We start from the raw sequence: 18027 nt of genomic DNA on the forward strand, positions 1-18027 counted from the left end.
ACCCACAGTGACCATCGCCACACTTATACTGACCACTAGTGGCGATGAAAAAAGAATGCATGTCTGGCCCAATAATTTGTTTCCTCCCCTACTGTAGGAGTGGTCTACTAGAATGGCAACAGTAACTCTGACCAATCAAAAAGCATATTTTAATAATTGGTACTATGATTCGTCATATGAAATGTCAATCTAGACTCTCACCGAATAAGAAAACAATGTGGAAGGCAATCAATGCCCACTGCGGTCTCTGCTTTGATAGTGACGTGAGCAGGTGTGTGTCGCCATTATTTTATCAACCGGTTCATAGTAACCTATTGCCTTATAATTGTGATATAAAAAATGATTTCGATTGTTTTTTTTTCTCCAACATAGGACTTTGATATTTTTGCAACAACTACAGTACTATAGGATATAACTAGCTAACAGTTTCTCGTTAGCTTGGCTGACTGACTGACTGGCCGGCCATCTAGCTAGGGACAAGGCTTGCAAAAATCTAGCATAATCTGTCATTTTTGTTTTAACATAGCAGCAATTCGGCGTGTTAAGTAGTTGGTGAGGTTAGCTAACTAACTAGCTGTCAACTTGCCTTTTGGTTAGCGAATATCCTCAAGCCGGCAGATCACGACATTATAGTTACGTTAACCGGTGGTGGCTACATAGGTAGTAGCTGACAAACGGATATAAGTAGCTACAGTAGCTTGTTAGCAAATCGTATTTCCACAAGGATTCAAAAGTAGTTTGTAGTTGGAGTCTACTGATACGGAGCTGGCAACATCATTCAAGTTTGCAAGGTAGGTAACTATGCTAGCTAGCTAACTTCATGTTAGCCATTTTAGAGGGGCCCTTCCTTGGCCTGTCTGAAATAAGCAGTCAGCTAGTCAGGCACGTCCTATCAGGTGCGTGGGCAATATCAGGTTGAACGCTGTTGAAGTAACGTAGCTAAATTCAACTCAATTTGAGAGAGTGCCTCAGTAATAAATATTATATCCGGGGTGGCTATACTGTGTGTGTCTACACAATACATTTTACTCTTCTGGCAATGATGCATATAGCCTTTGAGTCAACAATTTGTCGGATTTTGCAGTAGGTGGCCAAGCCTGACAAGATGTCAGAGGGAGAAGGGAAGCAGGCGTCGGACTCTGTCCAGGAGGGGAAAACAGAGGCTATGGTCTCTGCCCCCACTGGTCAGAGCGTGTCATCCGTGTCCCCCCCAGTGTCCACTGTGACACAGCCCCCTGCCACAGCAGCGACAGAGGACGAGGAAGAGGAGAGCGAGGACGAGTCAGAGATTCTGGAGGAGAGCCCTTGCGGACGCTGGCAGAAACGTAGAGAGGAGGTATGCAATGAACGTGCTGGAGACAAGAAAATTGTTACTTTTTGTGTTTTTAGTCTTGTTTTTTTACACAACTATTGTTAAATCAGATGGAGAATATTAGTGTAATCCAACACTTTGTTCCTCGTTTTAGGTGAACCAGCGCAATGTCCCTGGGATTGACAACGCCTACCTGGCCATGGACACCGAGGAGGGCGTGGAGGTGGTGTGGAATGAGGTCATGTTCTCAGAGCGGAAGAACTTCAAACTGCAGGAGGTGGGTTGAGTTCTCAGCCAGGGCTCAGCTGCAACAGAACCATGCGCTATGTGATGGCATAATGATCAGTTATCACCCATTCATCACCACCTCTGCTGACCATCTAGCTATCACATCCTCTCATGACTGCGGCTGCCCATCTGCTTCAAGAAGCACTCAAACAGACTTGATCTAGCTGATCTAGCTACTGTTGGAGCATATATTTATTTTTAAATTACTTGTTGTTCATTTGGTTTAACATGCACTTTGAGATTGTCTAATGAACAATGCAGAGTTGAAAAGTAAGAACAATTTGTAAAAAAAAAAAAAAAAGGATATATACAAGGAGTACTGGTACCGAAATGTGCAGGGGTTCGAGGTAGTTGAGGTAATATGTACATGCAGATAGGGGTAAAAGTGGCTAGGCCATCAGGATAGATGATAAAGAGTAGCAGCAGCGTGTGTAGAGTCCTGTGAGTGTGCATAGTCAGTGCCACCCCGCCCCATTTTTTTTGGGGTCAATGCAAATAGTCTGGTAGATATGTGATTAACTGTTCAGCAGTCTTATGGCTTGGGGGTAGAAGCTGTTTAGGAGCCTTTTGGTCCCAGACTTGGCGCTCCAGTACCGCTTGTTGTGCGGTAGCAGAAAGATCAGTCTATGACTTGGGTGGCTGGAGTCTTTGACAATTTTTAGGGCCTTCCTCTGACACCGCCTGGTATAGATGTTCAGGATGGCAGGGAGCTCTGCCCCAGTGATGCACTGGACAGTATGCACTACCCTCTGTAGTGCCTTACGGTTGGATGCCAAGCAGTTGCCATACCAGGCGGTGATGCAACCAGTCAAGATGCTCTCAATGGTCCAACTGTATAACTTTTTGTGGAGTTGAGGGCCCATGCCAAATCTTTTCAGCCTCCTGAGGGGGAAGAGGTGTTGTCGTGCCCTCTTCACGACTGTGTTGGTGTGTTTGGACCATAATAGGTCCTTAGTGATGTGGACACCGAGGAACTTGAAGGTCTTGACCCCCTCCATTACAGCCCTGTTGATGTGAAAGGGGGCGTGCTCGGCCCTCCATTTCCTGTAGTCCACGATCAGCTCCTTTGTCTTGCTGGCGTTGAGGGAGAGCTTGTTGTCCTGGTACCACACTGCCAGGTCTCTGGCTTCCTCCCTATAGGCTGTCTCATCGTCGTCGGTGATCAGGCCCACCACCATCATAACGTTGGCAAACTTAATGATGGTGTTGGAGTCGTGAGCGGCCACGCAGTAATGGGTGAACAGAGAGTACAGGAGGGACTAAGCATGCACCCCTGAGAGGCCCTGTAATTGATGCTTTGCCTTTTTGATGGATCGTCGGAGGACGTAGCGGGATTTCTTATAAGCATCCGGATTAGTGTCCCACTCCTTGAAAGCAGCAGCTCTAGCCTTTAGCTCAGTGTGGATGTTGCCTGTAATCATTGGTGTTGAGCGTGTCACTGGTTTTCCTGTTTGAGTTTTTGCTTGTAAGCCAGAATCAGGATGATAGCGTTATGGTCAGATTTTCCAAATGGAGGGCGAGGCAGAGCTTTGTTTCAACTCTGTGTGGATTAAGGGTGATCTAGAGTATTTGTCGTCTCTACTTGCACAGGTGACATGCTGGTAGAAATTAGGTAAGACTGATTTAAGTTTTCCTGAATTTAAATCACTGACCACTAGTCAGCGCCGCCTCTGGGTTAGTCTTTTCTGTTTGCTTATGGCCCTATACAGCTCGTTGAGTGCGGTCTTAGGGCCAGCATCAGTTTTGTGGTGGTGAATAGACAGCTAATAATTGTTTTAATGAAAACTCTCTTGGTAAATAGTGTGGTCTACAGCTTATCATGAGCTATTCTAACTCAGGTGAGCAGAACCTCAAGGCTTACTTAATAGTAGAGATCGTGCAGCAGCTGTTGTTGACATAGGATATTTGTTTTTTAGATCATGTTCATAAAATAGAATTGAACGGAGATCATCTAGTTTATTGTCTACTGATTGCAAGTTTGCCAAGCGCTACGGCGGGTGGAGGCGGCGTAGTCTCATCAGGTATCTCGCACGCTAGCCTCTAACGCTGTCTCTTCCTTTCTTGAGTGTCGGGGATTTGGGCCAGGTCCAGGATGAGCAGCATAGCCTTCGCTGCCGACTCATTGAAGTAAAAATCCTCATCCAAATCGAGGTTAGCTCTTTTCGGTCATAGGAAACGCGCAAAACACACAAAGTAGCCCAATTCGTCAGGAGCCTGTAAACGGCTGCTATTCCCTCCAGTGCCATTCTTTTCACCTTGCATCATAAATAACTTATTTTGCCATTTAATTGTGATCTAAAAGGCAAAACTGATCCTAGATCAGCACTCTTACTCTGAGACAGTTGATACGTTCGGCCCCAGATCCTAGAAATAGGAGAACACATAGTGTTATAACAGTAATCCTTCTACCCCCACCCCCCATGGATAAGAGCGTCTGCTAAATGACTTGAATGTAAATGTAAATAGTGGTCTTTGCTCTGGCTTGGAGCTCATCAGCTCCAGGCAGAGGTGAATCAGTATTAGTTTTTCTCTTGTCCTAAGCTCCTTAGTGCTCAGATGCACCAGTAACGTTTGCTGGGCCAGAGAACCGTAATTTTGAGAACCGAGTGAGCACCGATTTCTGCATGTAGATTTGTGTGAAAATGTCGTCATTCAGACGTCTACAGCATATGGTCCCTAAAACACAGCGCGCTGAACCATCGGCACACGAATGCAAGATCCACATTTGGAGTAGTCCTACCTGTTGCTACCAAACCTATAGCAAAGTACACTCTCTTTACCAAGTTTTAATAAAACCGTTCATAGAAACTGAGACACAGGTTGTTGAGTAATCCTCAGGCACAATCCTCTCGCACATTAGGTTTTTAAACCTTTTTCTGTGGGCTGGGTCATGTTCATAAGGGTGCATAACGTTTTAAAATGTTTTGAGCGGAAAACAAAAATGAGCATTTCTTATTGGACAAGTGCAGGTCCATCTTCTGTTTGGTGCTAAATGAACACGACCCTGTTCTTGGCTGTGTTCCTCTCTGTGACTGTCTAGGCCCTGAGCAGTCTGTTTGGAGCTTGTGTCAGTGTTCTCTCAGACAGTGCAGTCTGCCTTCTGTTCTGCATGTTGACACGCTGTGTTGGCGTCTGTTGAACACCGGCTGAGCATTGAGTAGGATGAGCTACCTTTTTAGTTTGAATAGTTTTTAATAGTTCCCGGAAGTCTCCAGATGTTGCGCTTCTGAGTTTAGGTGGCAGGTAGCCTAGCGGTTAGAGTGTTGGGCCAGTAACCGAAAGGTCACTGGTTCGAATACCTGAGCTGACAAGATAAATCTGTCGACGTGCCCGTGAGCAAGGCACTTAACCCTAATTTGCTCCGAGGGTGCCGTACTATTATTGCTGACCCTGTAAAACAACAAATTTCACTGCACCTAATGTATGTGACAACTTTTTATTTTATTTGTATTAGTATTTTATTTGTTTTACTCTGTGGAGAAAGTATGACTTGCAGAGATGCTGAACTAACCTTTGCTTTACCTTTTGTTTGGCAAGAGCGAGACCGGATCATATTCTGAGTAGTTGGAGTTGATACCGTCCAACGTAATATGTGCAAGAACATTCTTGTCTTTCCTTTAGAAGTCAGGATTGTCATCTGTTGTCAGACATATAAGCCCTAGTTATTCAAAATCTCCTGTGGCCACATCGCCCACAATCAAACAAATGTAGACCGGGTTAGACAATGTAAAAATACAAATGACATCCCCATGAAAAGAAACAGAAACACAGACATTATCCCAGGCTAAGGGGTTTAGTTTGTTATAATGACTTTGTCTTAATTGGGCTTAACTGCATCCGGTAATACCTTAGCAGATGACAAGCGAGAGAATGTAAATTTGGACTGAAGTGTTGAGCTCCTTGACATCAATCATACTTATTAGTTGATGATTGTGAGGAATGTTTGATTGATTGCAAATATATTGATATTTTCTTTCTCCTTTTTCTCACTGTCTGTCCATCAGGAGAAAGTCAAAGCGGTGTTTGACAACTTGATCCAGTTGGAGCATCTGAACATTGTCAAGTTTCACAAGTACTGGGCTGATGTGAAGGAAAATAGGGCCAGGGTAAGAGAGATTTTAAATGCTGTAAAATAACTACCTTTTTAATAGTAAGAAATTAACTGAATGTATTACACAGGAAATGTATAACTTTTTTCCACTCGCAGGTCATTTTCATCACAGAATACATGTCTTCAGGAAGCCTGAAGCAGTTTCTGAAAAAGACCAAGAAAAACCACAAGACGATGAATGAGAAGGTACGGATGGATTGTTAGTCTGTTTTGATCTTAAAGGGGCTGTGATTGCTACATACATTTTTTTTACTTTTAAATTAATGATACAGTGCTTTCGGAAAGTATTCAGACCCCTTCACGTTTTCCACATTTTGTCATGTTACGGCCTTATTCTAAAATTGATTTAATAATACCCCATAATGACAAAGCAAAAACAGGTTTTTAGAAATGTTTGCTAATATATTAAAAATGTAAAACTGAAATTACATTTACACAAGTATTCTGACTCTTTACTCAGTACTTTGTTGAAGCACATTTGGCAGGGATTTAGCCTCAAGTCTTCTTGGGTATGATGCGACAAGCTTGGCACACCTGTATTTGGGGAGTTTCTCCCATTCTTCTCTGCAGATCCTCTCAAGCTCTGTCAGGTTGGATGGGGAGTGTTGCTGCACAGCTATTTTCAGATCTCTCCAGAGATGTTCAATCGGGTTCAAGTCTGGGCTCTGGCTGGGACATTGAGACTTGTCCCGAAGCCACTCCTGCGTTGTCTTGGCTGTGTGCTTAGGGTCGTTGTCCTGTTGGAAGTTGAACCTTCACCCCAGTCTGAGGTCCTAAGCGCTCTGGAGCAGGTTTTCATCAAGGATCTCGCTGTACTTTGCTTCATTCATCTTTCCCTTGATCCTGACTAGTCTCCCAGTCCCTGCTGCTGAGAAACATCCCCACAGCATGATGCGTCCACCACCATGCTTCACCTTAGAGATGGTATTGGTCAGGTGATGAGCGGTGCCTGGTTTCCTCCAGACGTGACGCTTGGTATTCAGGCCAAAGCGTTCAATCTTGGTTTCATCAGACCAGAGAATCTTGTTTCTCATGGTCTGAGAGTCCTTTAGGTGCCTTTTGGCAAACTCCAAGTGGGCTGTCATTTACCTTTTGCTGAGGAGTGGCTTCTGTCTGACCACTCTACCATAAAGTCCTGGTTGGTGGAGTGCTGCAGAGATGGTTGGTTGTCCTTCTGGAAGGTTCTCCCATCTCCGCAGAGGGACTCTGGAGCTCTGTCAGAGTGACCATCGAGTGGTACCTCCCTGACCAAGGCCCTTCCACCGATTGCTCAGTTTGGCCGGGCGGCCAGCTCTAGGAAGAGTCTTGGTGGTTCCAAACTTCTTCCATTTAAGAATGATGGAGGCCACTGTGTTCTTGGGGACCTTCAATGCTGCAGAAATGTTTTGGTACTCTTCCCCAGATCTGTGCCTCGACACAATCCTGTCTCGGAGCTCTACGGACAATTCCTTTGACCTCATGGCTTTGTTTTTGCTCTGACATGCACTGTCAACTGTGGGACCTTATATAGACAGGTGTGTGTGCCTTTCCAAATCATGTCCAATCAATTGAATTTACCACAGGTGGACTCCAATCAAGTTGTAGAAACATCTCAACGATGATCAATGGAAACAGGATGCACTTGAGCTCAATTTCGAGTCTCATAGCAAAGTTTATTTTAATTTTTTATATTTAATGAATTTGCAAAAATGTCAAACCTGTTTTTGCTTTGTCATTATGGGGTATTGTGTGTAGATTGATGAGGAAAATGTTTTATTTAATCCATTTTAGAATAAGGCTGTAATGTAACAAAGTTGAAAAAGTCAAGTTGTCTGAATACTTTCCGAATGCACTGTGTGTGTATGTATGTATATATATATATATATATATATATATATATATATATATATATATATATATATATATATATTGATTCTTTAAGAATACAACTTATAAATACGTAGAAATGTATGCACACATGACTGTAAATTGCTTTGGATAAAAGCGTCTGCTAAATGGCATTATTATTATTATTATAAAGGCCTCATGTGCTTAGTATAACTGTCGTGCCCCATCAGAACCTTGTTTGTAAGAAATGTAATTTTAAACACACTGTATCCTCTAAACATGGTTAAAAATGTTGATATCATGGATGGGCAGTCCTTGCATCCATAGCTTCGTATATGAATTTGAGTGGTTACATTTCTCCAGCCCCACCCAAATCAAAGTTTATTGGTCTTGTACACAGATTTTTTTCCCCTCAGCTGTTTACCGAAACAGTGGCGGGGTGTTCGCTTTGCTATTGTTTGAACTACAGATTGCCCCTTAAAGAACTGATTTTAAATTAAATGAACAAACAGAAATGAATACAGGACGAGCGGAAACAAGACTGACCCAAATGGAGCTGTAAGCAGAATGTACTGTGCCTTGCAAAAGTATTCATCCCCTTTGGTGTTTTTCCTATTTTGTTGCATTACAACCTGTAATTTAAATTGATTTTTATTTGGAGTGCATGTAATGGACATACACAAAATAGTCCAAATTGGTGAAGTGAAATGGAAAAAAATAACTTGTTTCAAAAAATTCTGAAAAATTAATAACGGAAAAGTGGTGCGTGCATATGTATTCACCCCCTTTGCTATGAAGCCCCTAAATAAGATCTGGTGCAACCAATTACCTTCAGAAGTTACATAATTAGTTAAATAAAGTCCACCTGTGTGCAATCTAAGTGTCACATGATCTCAGTATATATACACCTGTTCTGAAAGGCCCCAGAGTCTGCAACACCACTAAGCAAGGGGCACCACCAAACAAGCGGCACCATGAAGACCAAGGAGCTCTCCAAACAGGTCAGGGGAAAAAGTTGTGTAGAAGTACAGATCAGGGTTGGGTTGTAAATTTTTTTATCAGAAACTTTGAACATCCCACGGAGCACCATTAAATCCATTATTAAAAAATTGAAAGAATATGGCACCACAACAAACCTGCCAAGAGAGGGCCGTCCACCAAAACTCACAGACCTAATCAGAGAGGCAACAAAGAGACCAATGTTAACCCTGAAGGAGCTGCAAAGCTCCACAGCGGAGATTGGAGTATCTGTCCTTAGGACCACTTTAAGCCGTACACTCCACAGAGCTGGGCTTTACAGAAGAGTGGCCAGAAAAAATCCATTGCTTAAAGAAAAAAATAAGCATGTGGGAGACTCCCCGAACATATGGAAGAATGTACTCTGGTCAGATGAGACTAAAATTGAACTTTTTGGCCATCAAGGAAAACGCTATGTCTGGTGCAAACCCAACACCTCTCATCACCCCGAGAACACCATCCCTACAGTGAAGCATGGTGGTGGCAGCATCATGCTGTGGGGATGTTTTTCATCGGCAGGGACTGGGAAACAGGTCAGAATTTGAAGGAATGATGTATGGTGCTAAATACAGGGAAATTCTTGAGGGAAACCTGTTTCAGTCTTCCAGAGATTTGAGACTGGGACGGAGGTTCACCTTCCAGCAGGACAATGACCCTAAGCATACTGCTAAAGCAACACTCGAGTGGTTTAAGGGGAAACATTTAAATGTCTTGGAATGGCCTAGTCAAAGCCCAGACCTCAATCCAATTGAGAATCTGTGGTATGACTTAAAGATTGCTGTACACCAGCGGAACCCATCCAACTTGAAGGAGCTGGAGCAGTTTTGCCTTGAAGAATGGGAAAAAAATCCCAGTGGCTAGATGTGCCAAGCTTATAGACACACACCAAGAGACTTGCAGCTGTAATTACTGCAAAATGTGGCTCTACAAAGTATTGACTTTGGGGGGGTGAATAGTTATGCACGCTCAAGTTTTCTGTTTTTTTGTCTTATTTCTTGTTTGTTTCACAATAAAAATATTTTGCATCTTCAAAGTGGTAGGCATGTTGTGTAAATCAAATGATACAAAAAATCTATTTTAATTCCAGGTTGAAAGGCAACATATGAAAAATGCCAAGGGGGGTGAATACTTTCGCAAGCCACTGTATGTCACCTGTATGCTCTGCCTTGGTTTCCCATAGCTCAGTTAAATATTCCCACTCTTTTGGCTGCAGGCAGGGGCTGTGTCCCATTTATTTGGTCTTGTGACAGCCCTATTTGAACTGAACCTACAAAGCCCACTGTTAATGCATAAATGTCCCGCTGTTGCAACAACAACAAAAAATCAAACCTAATCTGGTTATTTACAGAAGTAACACTTCAAGAACCACATGGTAATCGCATGTCAAGTAGGTTTGAATGTAATCTCTGCTGTCTCTGTTGTACTTCACTTCTCTATCAGGCCTGGAAGCGCTGGTGTACACAGATACTGTCTGCTCTCAGGTCAGTCACTCACTCACACACAGCAGTACATATATCCATATTGGACTAAGCTCCCCTTTGAGGCCCCTGGAGCCAGTTCTGTTTTTTCAAAACTCACACTTCTACACACTCACACTTCTCTTGAAGCATCCTGTAAACTTTCTCTCCTCTCCCTAGCTATCTTCACTCCTGTGACCCTCCCATCATCCACGGCAACCTGACCTGTGACACCATCTTCATCCAGCATAATGGTCTCATTAAGATTGGCTCAGGTGGGTCTCATATCCGTCAATCACGCTAAATGTCAACCCTTTCAGAGAAGGGAGTATTTTGAGAGAATGGTATTTAGAAGGGGGTCTTTTCAGAGAAGGGTATTTTTAGTCTCTTTAAAACCAGGGCCTTGTTCAGTAGGGAGGAAACAATTTGAAATGGAGTAAAATGGGGACGTATTAGCTGAACACAGATTTCATTATCCATTGCAAAACGTTTTGCTATGGTGCGCCCTACTGAACATACCCCAGGTGGCACTTGCAGTCCCAAGCCTAACGTTCCCCATTCCCTTTGGGCTAATTTGTGACTTGTCTGTTACAGTGGCCCCAGACACCATCAACAACCATGTCAAGACCTGTCGGGAGGAGCAGAAGAGCCTGCACTTCTTTGCTCCCGAGTATGGAGGTAGGTAACCTTTGACCAATTGTCTCTTTTGAGAAACCATGTAGTGGAGCTGTTTTTCTAGTGACATTGATTGACGTTGGTCTTTTTCTAGCTGTTGCAGACGTCACCACTGCAGTGGACATTTATTCCTTTGGAATGTGTGCCTTAGAGGTGAGTGAAGAATGTTGACTTGTTTCTGTTTTGTTATTCTCACAAAAAAGAAACTGAAAGAATTTAAATGAAAATGAACTTAATCATGAAGTCGATGGCTATAGCCTTGCTCCATGGCAACTAGAAATGTTGTAGTCCAACAGTCTACTTGTAGTCCTGTTTCTAATCTTCTATTCCCCACACCACCTCGTCTCTTCAGATGGCTGTACTGGAGATCCAGAGCAACGGCGAGTCGTCGTACGTGTCCCAAGAAGCCATCAACAGTGCCATTCAGTTCCTGGAGGATCCGCTGCAGAGGGTGAGTTGGGGGCCCTGGCCTAGTAGCAAACACAACTGATTCCTTAAGAGACACTACATTATGCATACTGCAACCAAGGGATGTGTTGCATTGAAATACAGAATTGGTTTGTCCTGAAGGGTATTACCCAGTCCAGCCATAACATAACTATAGTCTATATAGACGGGTTGCCTGACAACGTCACGAAAATGATGCGCTTGCATGACAGGGGTAAAAGGCGTTGTTATGATTCTGAACGGACAGATAGCTAGCAACAATGACAAGTAGCATCCATGTTGGGAATCGTAGGTTGCTCGTTTCGGCTCGTATCTTGTTCTTGACACAATGTCTTGTTTTTGAGGTGTTTTGACTGTCTATGCTTATATGGCAAACATTCGCTAGCTACCTAACCAACCAGTGTAACAATGTGTTTGAGAGACGAGTGCTTGTTGTGCAAATGTATTTATTTTTTCAATAAACATTTGGAGACTAAATAGTAATCCTTTGAATGTAAGCCAACCCTGTCTGTTTTGCCCCAAAGTTGCGCATGCGTTGGTTTTGTTGCTAAACAAACCACTATAGTTCATAGTGTTCTTAAAGGGATAGTTCACTGTCTGTTTTCAGACCTGGTCTAATGTCCAAGTGAGTCCATGTCACTAGACCATTTTTGAGCTCTGAAAACATTTGACAAACTTTGATTTTATTATTTACATTTCTCTATCACCTGTATGTGTGTTTTGCCTGTAGCAGGAGTTCATCCAGGCATGACATTTCTCTTTTAATGCCTGTGTTGTCCAGGACTGAACATTCTCCATTTTAATACCTGTGTTGTTCAGGACTGAACATTCTACATTTTAATACCTGTGTTGTCCAGGACTGAACATTCTCCATTTTAATACCTGTGTTGTCCAGGATTGAACATTCTCCATTTTAATACCGGTGTTGTCCAGGACTGAACATTCTCCATTTTAATACCTGTGGTAGGAGTTCATCCAGAAGTGTCTGGAGCAGGACCCCAGCAAGCGGCCCACGGCCAAAGAGCTGCTGTTCCACCAGGCCCTGTTTGAGGTGCCCTTGCTGAAGCTGCTGGCAGCGCACTGCATCGTCAGCCACCAGCGTGAGTAACAAGACACACACACACACACACACACATACACTGTGACACACACACACACACACACACACAGAAATTGACACTGACACACACAAACTGTCATTGGACTGTCTCCGTCGTGTAGACATGATTCCAGAAAATGCTCTAGAGGACATGACGAAGAACATGGACCTCAACCTGGTGATCGTGGAGTGCAAGGACGGAGTTCAGATGAAGTGAGTCTTAGATCAACTATCTATTCTATCTCTTGGAATCCAAAAATGATTGACATTTTTTAAATCTTAAATGATGTTCAGATTTTTAGCCATCTCCACTAGAACATAACTGAGAAGGGAAGCAACACATGGTCCCCAACTGCTGTTTATTCTCCTATTGAGACATGGTTGATGTTGAAGTGACTTGACAGCGGACCAACCAGGAACAATCTGTTGATGTCCACAGGCTTTCCCAGTTCCCTGCTCTGGAGCTGGACAAGTTCCTGGAAGATGTGAGGTAGGGGAACGTGTGTGTTTCTGTAGAGGTGTGTGTGTGTTTCTGTAGAGGTGTGTGTATGAGACGTCTAACTCACGGCCCCCCCGCTCTCTGGTGTTTCAGGAATGGGATCTACCCGCTGACAGCTTTTGGGGTGCCCGGCCCCAAGCAGCCAGAGCAGGAAGCAGTGAAGTCCCCCATCGTGCCCCCATCAGTCAAAAGCCCCACCCCCGAGCCTGCAGAGCTGGAGACCAGAAAGGTAAGACCTAAAGGAGGAGGGGAGGGGACAGAGATGGATTGAAAGTGTAGGTAGTAGTATGATAGACCATATGTGGGACATTTTTAAATAAATAGATCAATGGGTGAGTGATTAAAAAGGGAGCTATTTATTTTTGTCCAAATATGTAGTCTACTGTTTTAATTTCTGCCCAGGTCCTACAGATGCAGTGCAACATCGAGCCTGTTGACGAGGGCGCCAAACATCACGTAAGTCTCATGACTATTCATAAATGCTGATCTAAGATCAGGTTAACCCCGTTCATGTAATCTTATTCATTATGATCTAAAAGGAAAAACGGATCCTAGATTAGCCCTCCAACTCTAAGACGCTTTGTAAATACAGCCCGGGGTAAGACATGAGGCCTGTCTGTTCAGTTCAGATTTCAAACCTAAAAAATAATAATTTACACTACCGTTCAAAAGTTTGGGGTCACTTAGAAATGTCCTTGTTTTGGAAAGAAAAGCCATTTTTTTTGTCCATTTAAAATAACATCAAATTGATCAGAAATACAGTGTAGACATTGTTAATGTTGTAAATGGCTATTGTAGCTGGAAACAGCTGATTTTTTTTATGGAATATCTACATAGGCCTACAGAGGCCCATTATCCGCAACCATCAGTCATGTGTTCCAATGGCACGTTGTGTTTGCTAATCCAAGTTTATCATTTTAAAAGGCTAATTGATCATTAGAAAACCATTTTTCAATTATGTTAGCACAGCTGAAAACTGTTGTGCTGATTAAAGAAGCAATAAAACTGGCCTTCTTGAGACTAGTTGAGTATCTTGAGCATCAGCAATTGTGGGTTGGATTACAGGCTCAAAATGGCCAGAAACAAGTAATGCGAGAAATTGCCAAGAAACTGAAGGTCTTGTACAACGCTGTGTACTACTCCCTTCACAGAACAGCGCAAACTGGCTCTAACCAGATTAGAAAGAGGAGTGGGAGGCCCCGGTGCACAACTGAGCAAGAGGACAAATACATTAGTGTCTAGTTTGAGAAACAAACGCCTCACAGGTCCTCAACTGGCAGCTTCATTAAATAGTACCCACAAAACACCAGTCTCAACGTCAACAGTGAAGAGGCGACTCCGGGATGCTGACCTTCTAGGCAGAGTTGCAAAGAAAAAGCCATATCTCAGACTGCCCATCTTAATCTTTATTTTTACGGTAGTGTGTATATATAATCTATATACATACACACATCTCTATCTTGCTTATTTTTTCAGCTTACGCTGTTGCTGAAACTTGAGGACAAGTTGAACAGGCACTTAAGTTGTGATTTGTTACCAAGTAAGTATCCACACACGCTTAGTCCATGCTAGGGTTGATTTGGGGGTGTTCAGAGCTATATTTTGCATGCTGTATTTATAAATACTTAGGCATTTGGATTTGATGTTTAAAAATATACAGATGAGCTGGTTAAGAAGCTAAGAGATAAAGTTGGCTTTTTCTACAGAAACAGATGGTGCCTTTCTCTAAGCTTTAGGAAGCAGATAATTCAGTCAACCTTTTATCTGTTCTTGATTATGGTGATATTACTCTTAAACTACTACTCTTAACCCTTTGGATGCCATCTACCATAGTGCCCTTCGTTTTGTTACAGGCAACAGTTTTGATACTCATCACTGTATCCTGTATCAAAAGGTTGGCTGGAGTTCGCTAAAGACCCGTAGATCTCTACATTACTCCCTTTGTGTTTACAAGGCCCTACATAAACTTCCATCTTATCTAACTTTGCTGTTGAAGTATAGACATCTGAGTTGCCTAACCCGTTCACAGGATTGGTTAACTCTTGAGGTTCCTAGGGTCTCCACAGCTAAGTGAATCTGCTTTTAGTTTTAATGCACCTTATTGCTGGAACAAAATTCTAAATACAGTGGGGAAAAAAAGTATTTAGTCAGCCACCAATTGTGCAAGTTCTCCCACTTAAAAAGATGAGAGAGGCCTGTAATTTTCATCATAGGTACACGTCAACTATGACCAGACAAAATGAGAAAAGAAATTCCAGAAAATCACATTGTAAGATTTTTTATGAATTTATTTGCAAATTATGGTGAAAAATAAGTATTTGGTCACCTACAAACAAGCAAGATTTCTGGCTCTCACAGACCTGTAACTTCTTCGTTAAGAGGCTCCTCTGTCCTCCACTCGTTACCTGTATTAATGGCACCTGTTTGAACTTGTTATCAGTATAAAAGACACCTGTCCACAACTTCAAACAGTCACACTCCAAACTCCACTATGGCCAAGACCAAAGAGCTGTCAAAGGACACCAGAAACAAAATTGTAGACCTGCACCAGGCTGGGAAGACTGAATCTGCAATAGGTAAGCAGCTTGGTTTGAAGAAATCAACTGTGGGAGCAATTATTAGGAAATGGAAGACATACAAGACCACTGATAATCTCCCCTCGATCTGGGGCTCCACGCAAGATCTCACCCCGTGGGGTCAAAATGATCACAAGAACGGGAGCAAAAATCCCAGAACCACACGGGGGGACCTAGTGAATGACCTGCAGAGAGCTGGGACCAAAGTAACAAAGCCTTCCATCAGTAACACACTACGCCGCCAGGGACTCAAATCCTGCAGTGCGAGACGTGTCCCCCTGCTTAAGCCAGTACATGTCCAGGCCCGTCTGAAGTTTGCTAGAGTGCATTTGGATGATCCAGAAGAGGATTGGGAGAATGTCATATGGTCAGATGAAACCAAAATAGAACTTTTTGGTAAAAACTCAACTCGTCGTGTTTGGAGGACAAAGAATGCTGAGTTGCATCCAAAGAACACCATACCTACTGTGAAGCATGGGGGTGGAAACATCATGCTTTGGGGATGTTTTTCTGCAAAGGGACCAGGACGACTAATCCGTGTAAAGGAAAGAATGAATGGGGCCATGTATCGTGAGATTTTGAGTGAAAACCTCCTTCCATCAGCAAGGGCATTGAAGATGAAACGTGGCTGGGTCTTTCAGCATGACAATGATCCCAAACACACCGCCCGGGCAACGAAGGAGTGGCTTCGTAAGAAGCATTTCAAGGTCCTGGAGTGGCCTAGCCAGTCTCCAGATCTCAACCCAATAGAAAATCTTTGGAGGGGAGTTGAAAGTCCATGTTGCCCAGCGACAGCCCTAAAACATCACTGCTCTAGAGGAGATCTGCATGGAGGAATGGGCCAAAATACCATTAACAGTGTGTGAAAACCTTGTGGAGACTTACAGAAAACGTTTGACCTGTGTCATTGCCAACAAAGGGTATATAACAAAGTATTGAGAAACTTTTGTTATTGACCAAATACTTATTTTCCACCATAATTTGCAAATAAATTCATTAAAAATCCTACAATGTGATTTTCTGGATTTTTTTTGTCATTTTGTCTGTCATAGTTGACGTGTACCTATGATGAAAATTACAGGCCTCTCTCATCTTTTTAAGTGGGAGAACTTGCACAATTGGTGGCTGACTAAATACTTTTTTCCCCCACTGTATATTTAATGTTGATGTACTTGTGCCGTTCGGGCAATTTAAAGTATTGATTGGGGATTTATTTGTGGATGAATGTGACTGTTTTTATTTGTGCTTACCATGATTGTGTTTTTTTGTTCTTGTGTGTCTCCTTTTATATGTATATTGATGTGTATTTGATGTTGAATGATACAGGGCGCATTTGGAAAAGAGACCTCTGTCTTCCCTGTCAAAATAAAGGTTCAATAAAATATAAATATTACACATCGAGAGTGATGTTGTACTTTACCTTAAATGTATTTTCAGATTTTTCTGAGAGAATGAGTGGGGAAAGATGGAGGTTGTCAAAGGGCAGTAGGACGGATTCAAACCTATGCCCACACTGTAGCCATGTGTGCCGGTTGGCGCAGCATTATCGCTAGACCAGCCAGGTCACAGGGTTGTTGACTTGTGTGTTTTGTGTACAGATGAGAACGTGCAGGAGCTGGCCGTGGAGCTCGTTCAGCTGGGATTCATCAGCGAGGTAAGACAAGGGGTCACGACCCCTGTGACCTCACAGCACGCCTGCAGCCCCAGGCTCAAAACACTCCAGCACCAGCAGGATTAAGAGGGCTGAGGATGAGGCATTCTGACAATTTGCCTTTCAAATGGGGTCCTGAATTGTCTTTTTTTCTCGACCAGGGCGACCAGCCACGACTCGCTTCGGTTCTGGAAGAGGCCTTCTCCAAGTTCTACAGCCGGAACGGCTTCTTGAATCCGGTCACCGTCTCCTCATAGCAGAGGAGCCTCACCCCCCCCCCCTCTCTCCTCAACCATCCCCCTCGTTCTCATCCTCTCCCACAGGACTTCGGTGTCCCTGCCTTGGCCTGTCCCTGCCCCCCCCACTAGGTGTTTTAGTCTTTTTGTACTTATGCTTCTATTTTATCTTGTGTAGCCATTTGCTTCTCTGTTTTAAAAGAAGAAGAAAAACGACTCGGTTGTCACTTTAGTCAGTATTATGAGCTATATTATGAACGTTTTTAAGGAGTTTTTACGCAAAACTGTATGCGAGCGACAATATCTTCGGTCTCGTGTACTCAGATGTACTTATGCATGGTGCTGTGTGTGGGCGGAGTCTGGTTGTGATTGGTCCTCTTATCTACTTTCTCTTTCTCCCACCGAACCAGGCGTCTTCCTTTGATGCATCAGAAGATGCGAGTGTCAATGTCCCCCCCCTACACTTTTGTATTATCAGAAGGATATGTAACTGTAGTTATGACGACACCTTTACCCAATCCACCGGAGTTCAGGTGGTGAGTGGGAGAGATGATTGCAGTCCAAATGTTGGGATGATTAATAAGTTATTTATCAGTACGGTCTATCAGGAACTTTCAGCACAGAGCCAGTTGGTTCTTTTAGTGAATATTTAGTTTAGTTTTGTGTGGTTTATTAGGATCCCCATTAGCTGTTGCACATGCAGAAGCTACTCTTCCTGGGGTCCACATACACGTGTCAATTTGAATCATTCTATGAGAAGGAACTTTGTCACTCGACTGATGTTTCTTAATGTAACGTTTTTATTTTGCAAATGTTCGAAAGTGGTGGTACA

At 43.1% G+C, this 18027-nt stretch overlaps 1 protein-coding gene across 2 annotated transcripts; it reads left to right on the forward strand.

Moving 5' to 3' along the window:
* The first annotated feature begins 114 nt into the window (after positions 1-114).
* On the forward strand, positions 115-17654 carry nrbp1 (nuclear receptor binding protein 1). Of its 2 annotated transcripts, XM_041865113.2 has the most exons (18): positions 116-791; positions 1085-1336; positions 1467-1589; positions 5605-5706; positions 5808-5897; positions 9996-10036; positions 10193-10287; positions 10607-10690; positions 10782-10840; positions 11040-11138; positions 12102-12234; positions 12356-12446; positions 12673-12723; positions 12826-12961; positions 13135-13188; positions 14209-14272; positions 16907-16962; positions 17121-17654. In XM_041865113.2, the coding sequence occupies exons 2-18, from the start codon at positions 1106-1108 to the stop codon at positions 17214-17216; spliced, it is 1605 nt and encodes a 534-aa protein (XP_041721047.1). In that variant the 5' UTR covers positions 116-791; positions 1085-1105; the 3' UTR covers positions 17217-17654. The 2 variants fall into 2 exon arrangements, with proteins under 2 accessions (XP_041721048.1, XP_041721047.1); XM_041865114.2 differs by lacking the exons at positions 16907-16962; positions 17121-17654 and adding an exon at positions 14762-14801 and having other exon boundaries at positions 115-791.
* The last annotated feature ends 373 nt before the right edge of the window (positions 17655-18027 follow it).

Source organism: Coregonus clupeaformis, chromosome 36 (assembly GCF_020615455.1).
Source record: "Coregonus clupeaformis isolate EN_2021a chromosome 36, ASM2061545v1, whole genome shotgun sequence".
Classification (NCBI taxonomy): domain Eukaryota; kingdom Metazoa; phylum Chordata; class Actinopteri; order Salmoniformes; family Salmonidae; genus Coregonus; species Coregonus clupeaformis.

Coding starts and splice junctions, on each gene's coding strand:
- nrbp1 (XM_041865113.2), top strand. CDS start 1,106: ATGTCAGAGGGAGAAGGGAAGCAGGCGTCGGACTCTGTCCAGGAGGGG. Junction 11,139..12,101: donor TGGAGGATCCGCTGCAGAGG/GTGAGTTGGGGG, acceptor TACCTGTGGTAG/GAGTTCATCCAGAAGTGTCT. Junction 12,962..13,134: donor CAGAGCTGGAGACCAGAAAG/GTAAGACCTAAA, acceptor ATTTCTGCCCAG/GTCCTACAGATGCAGTGCAA.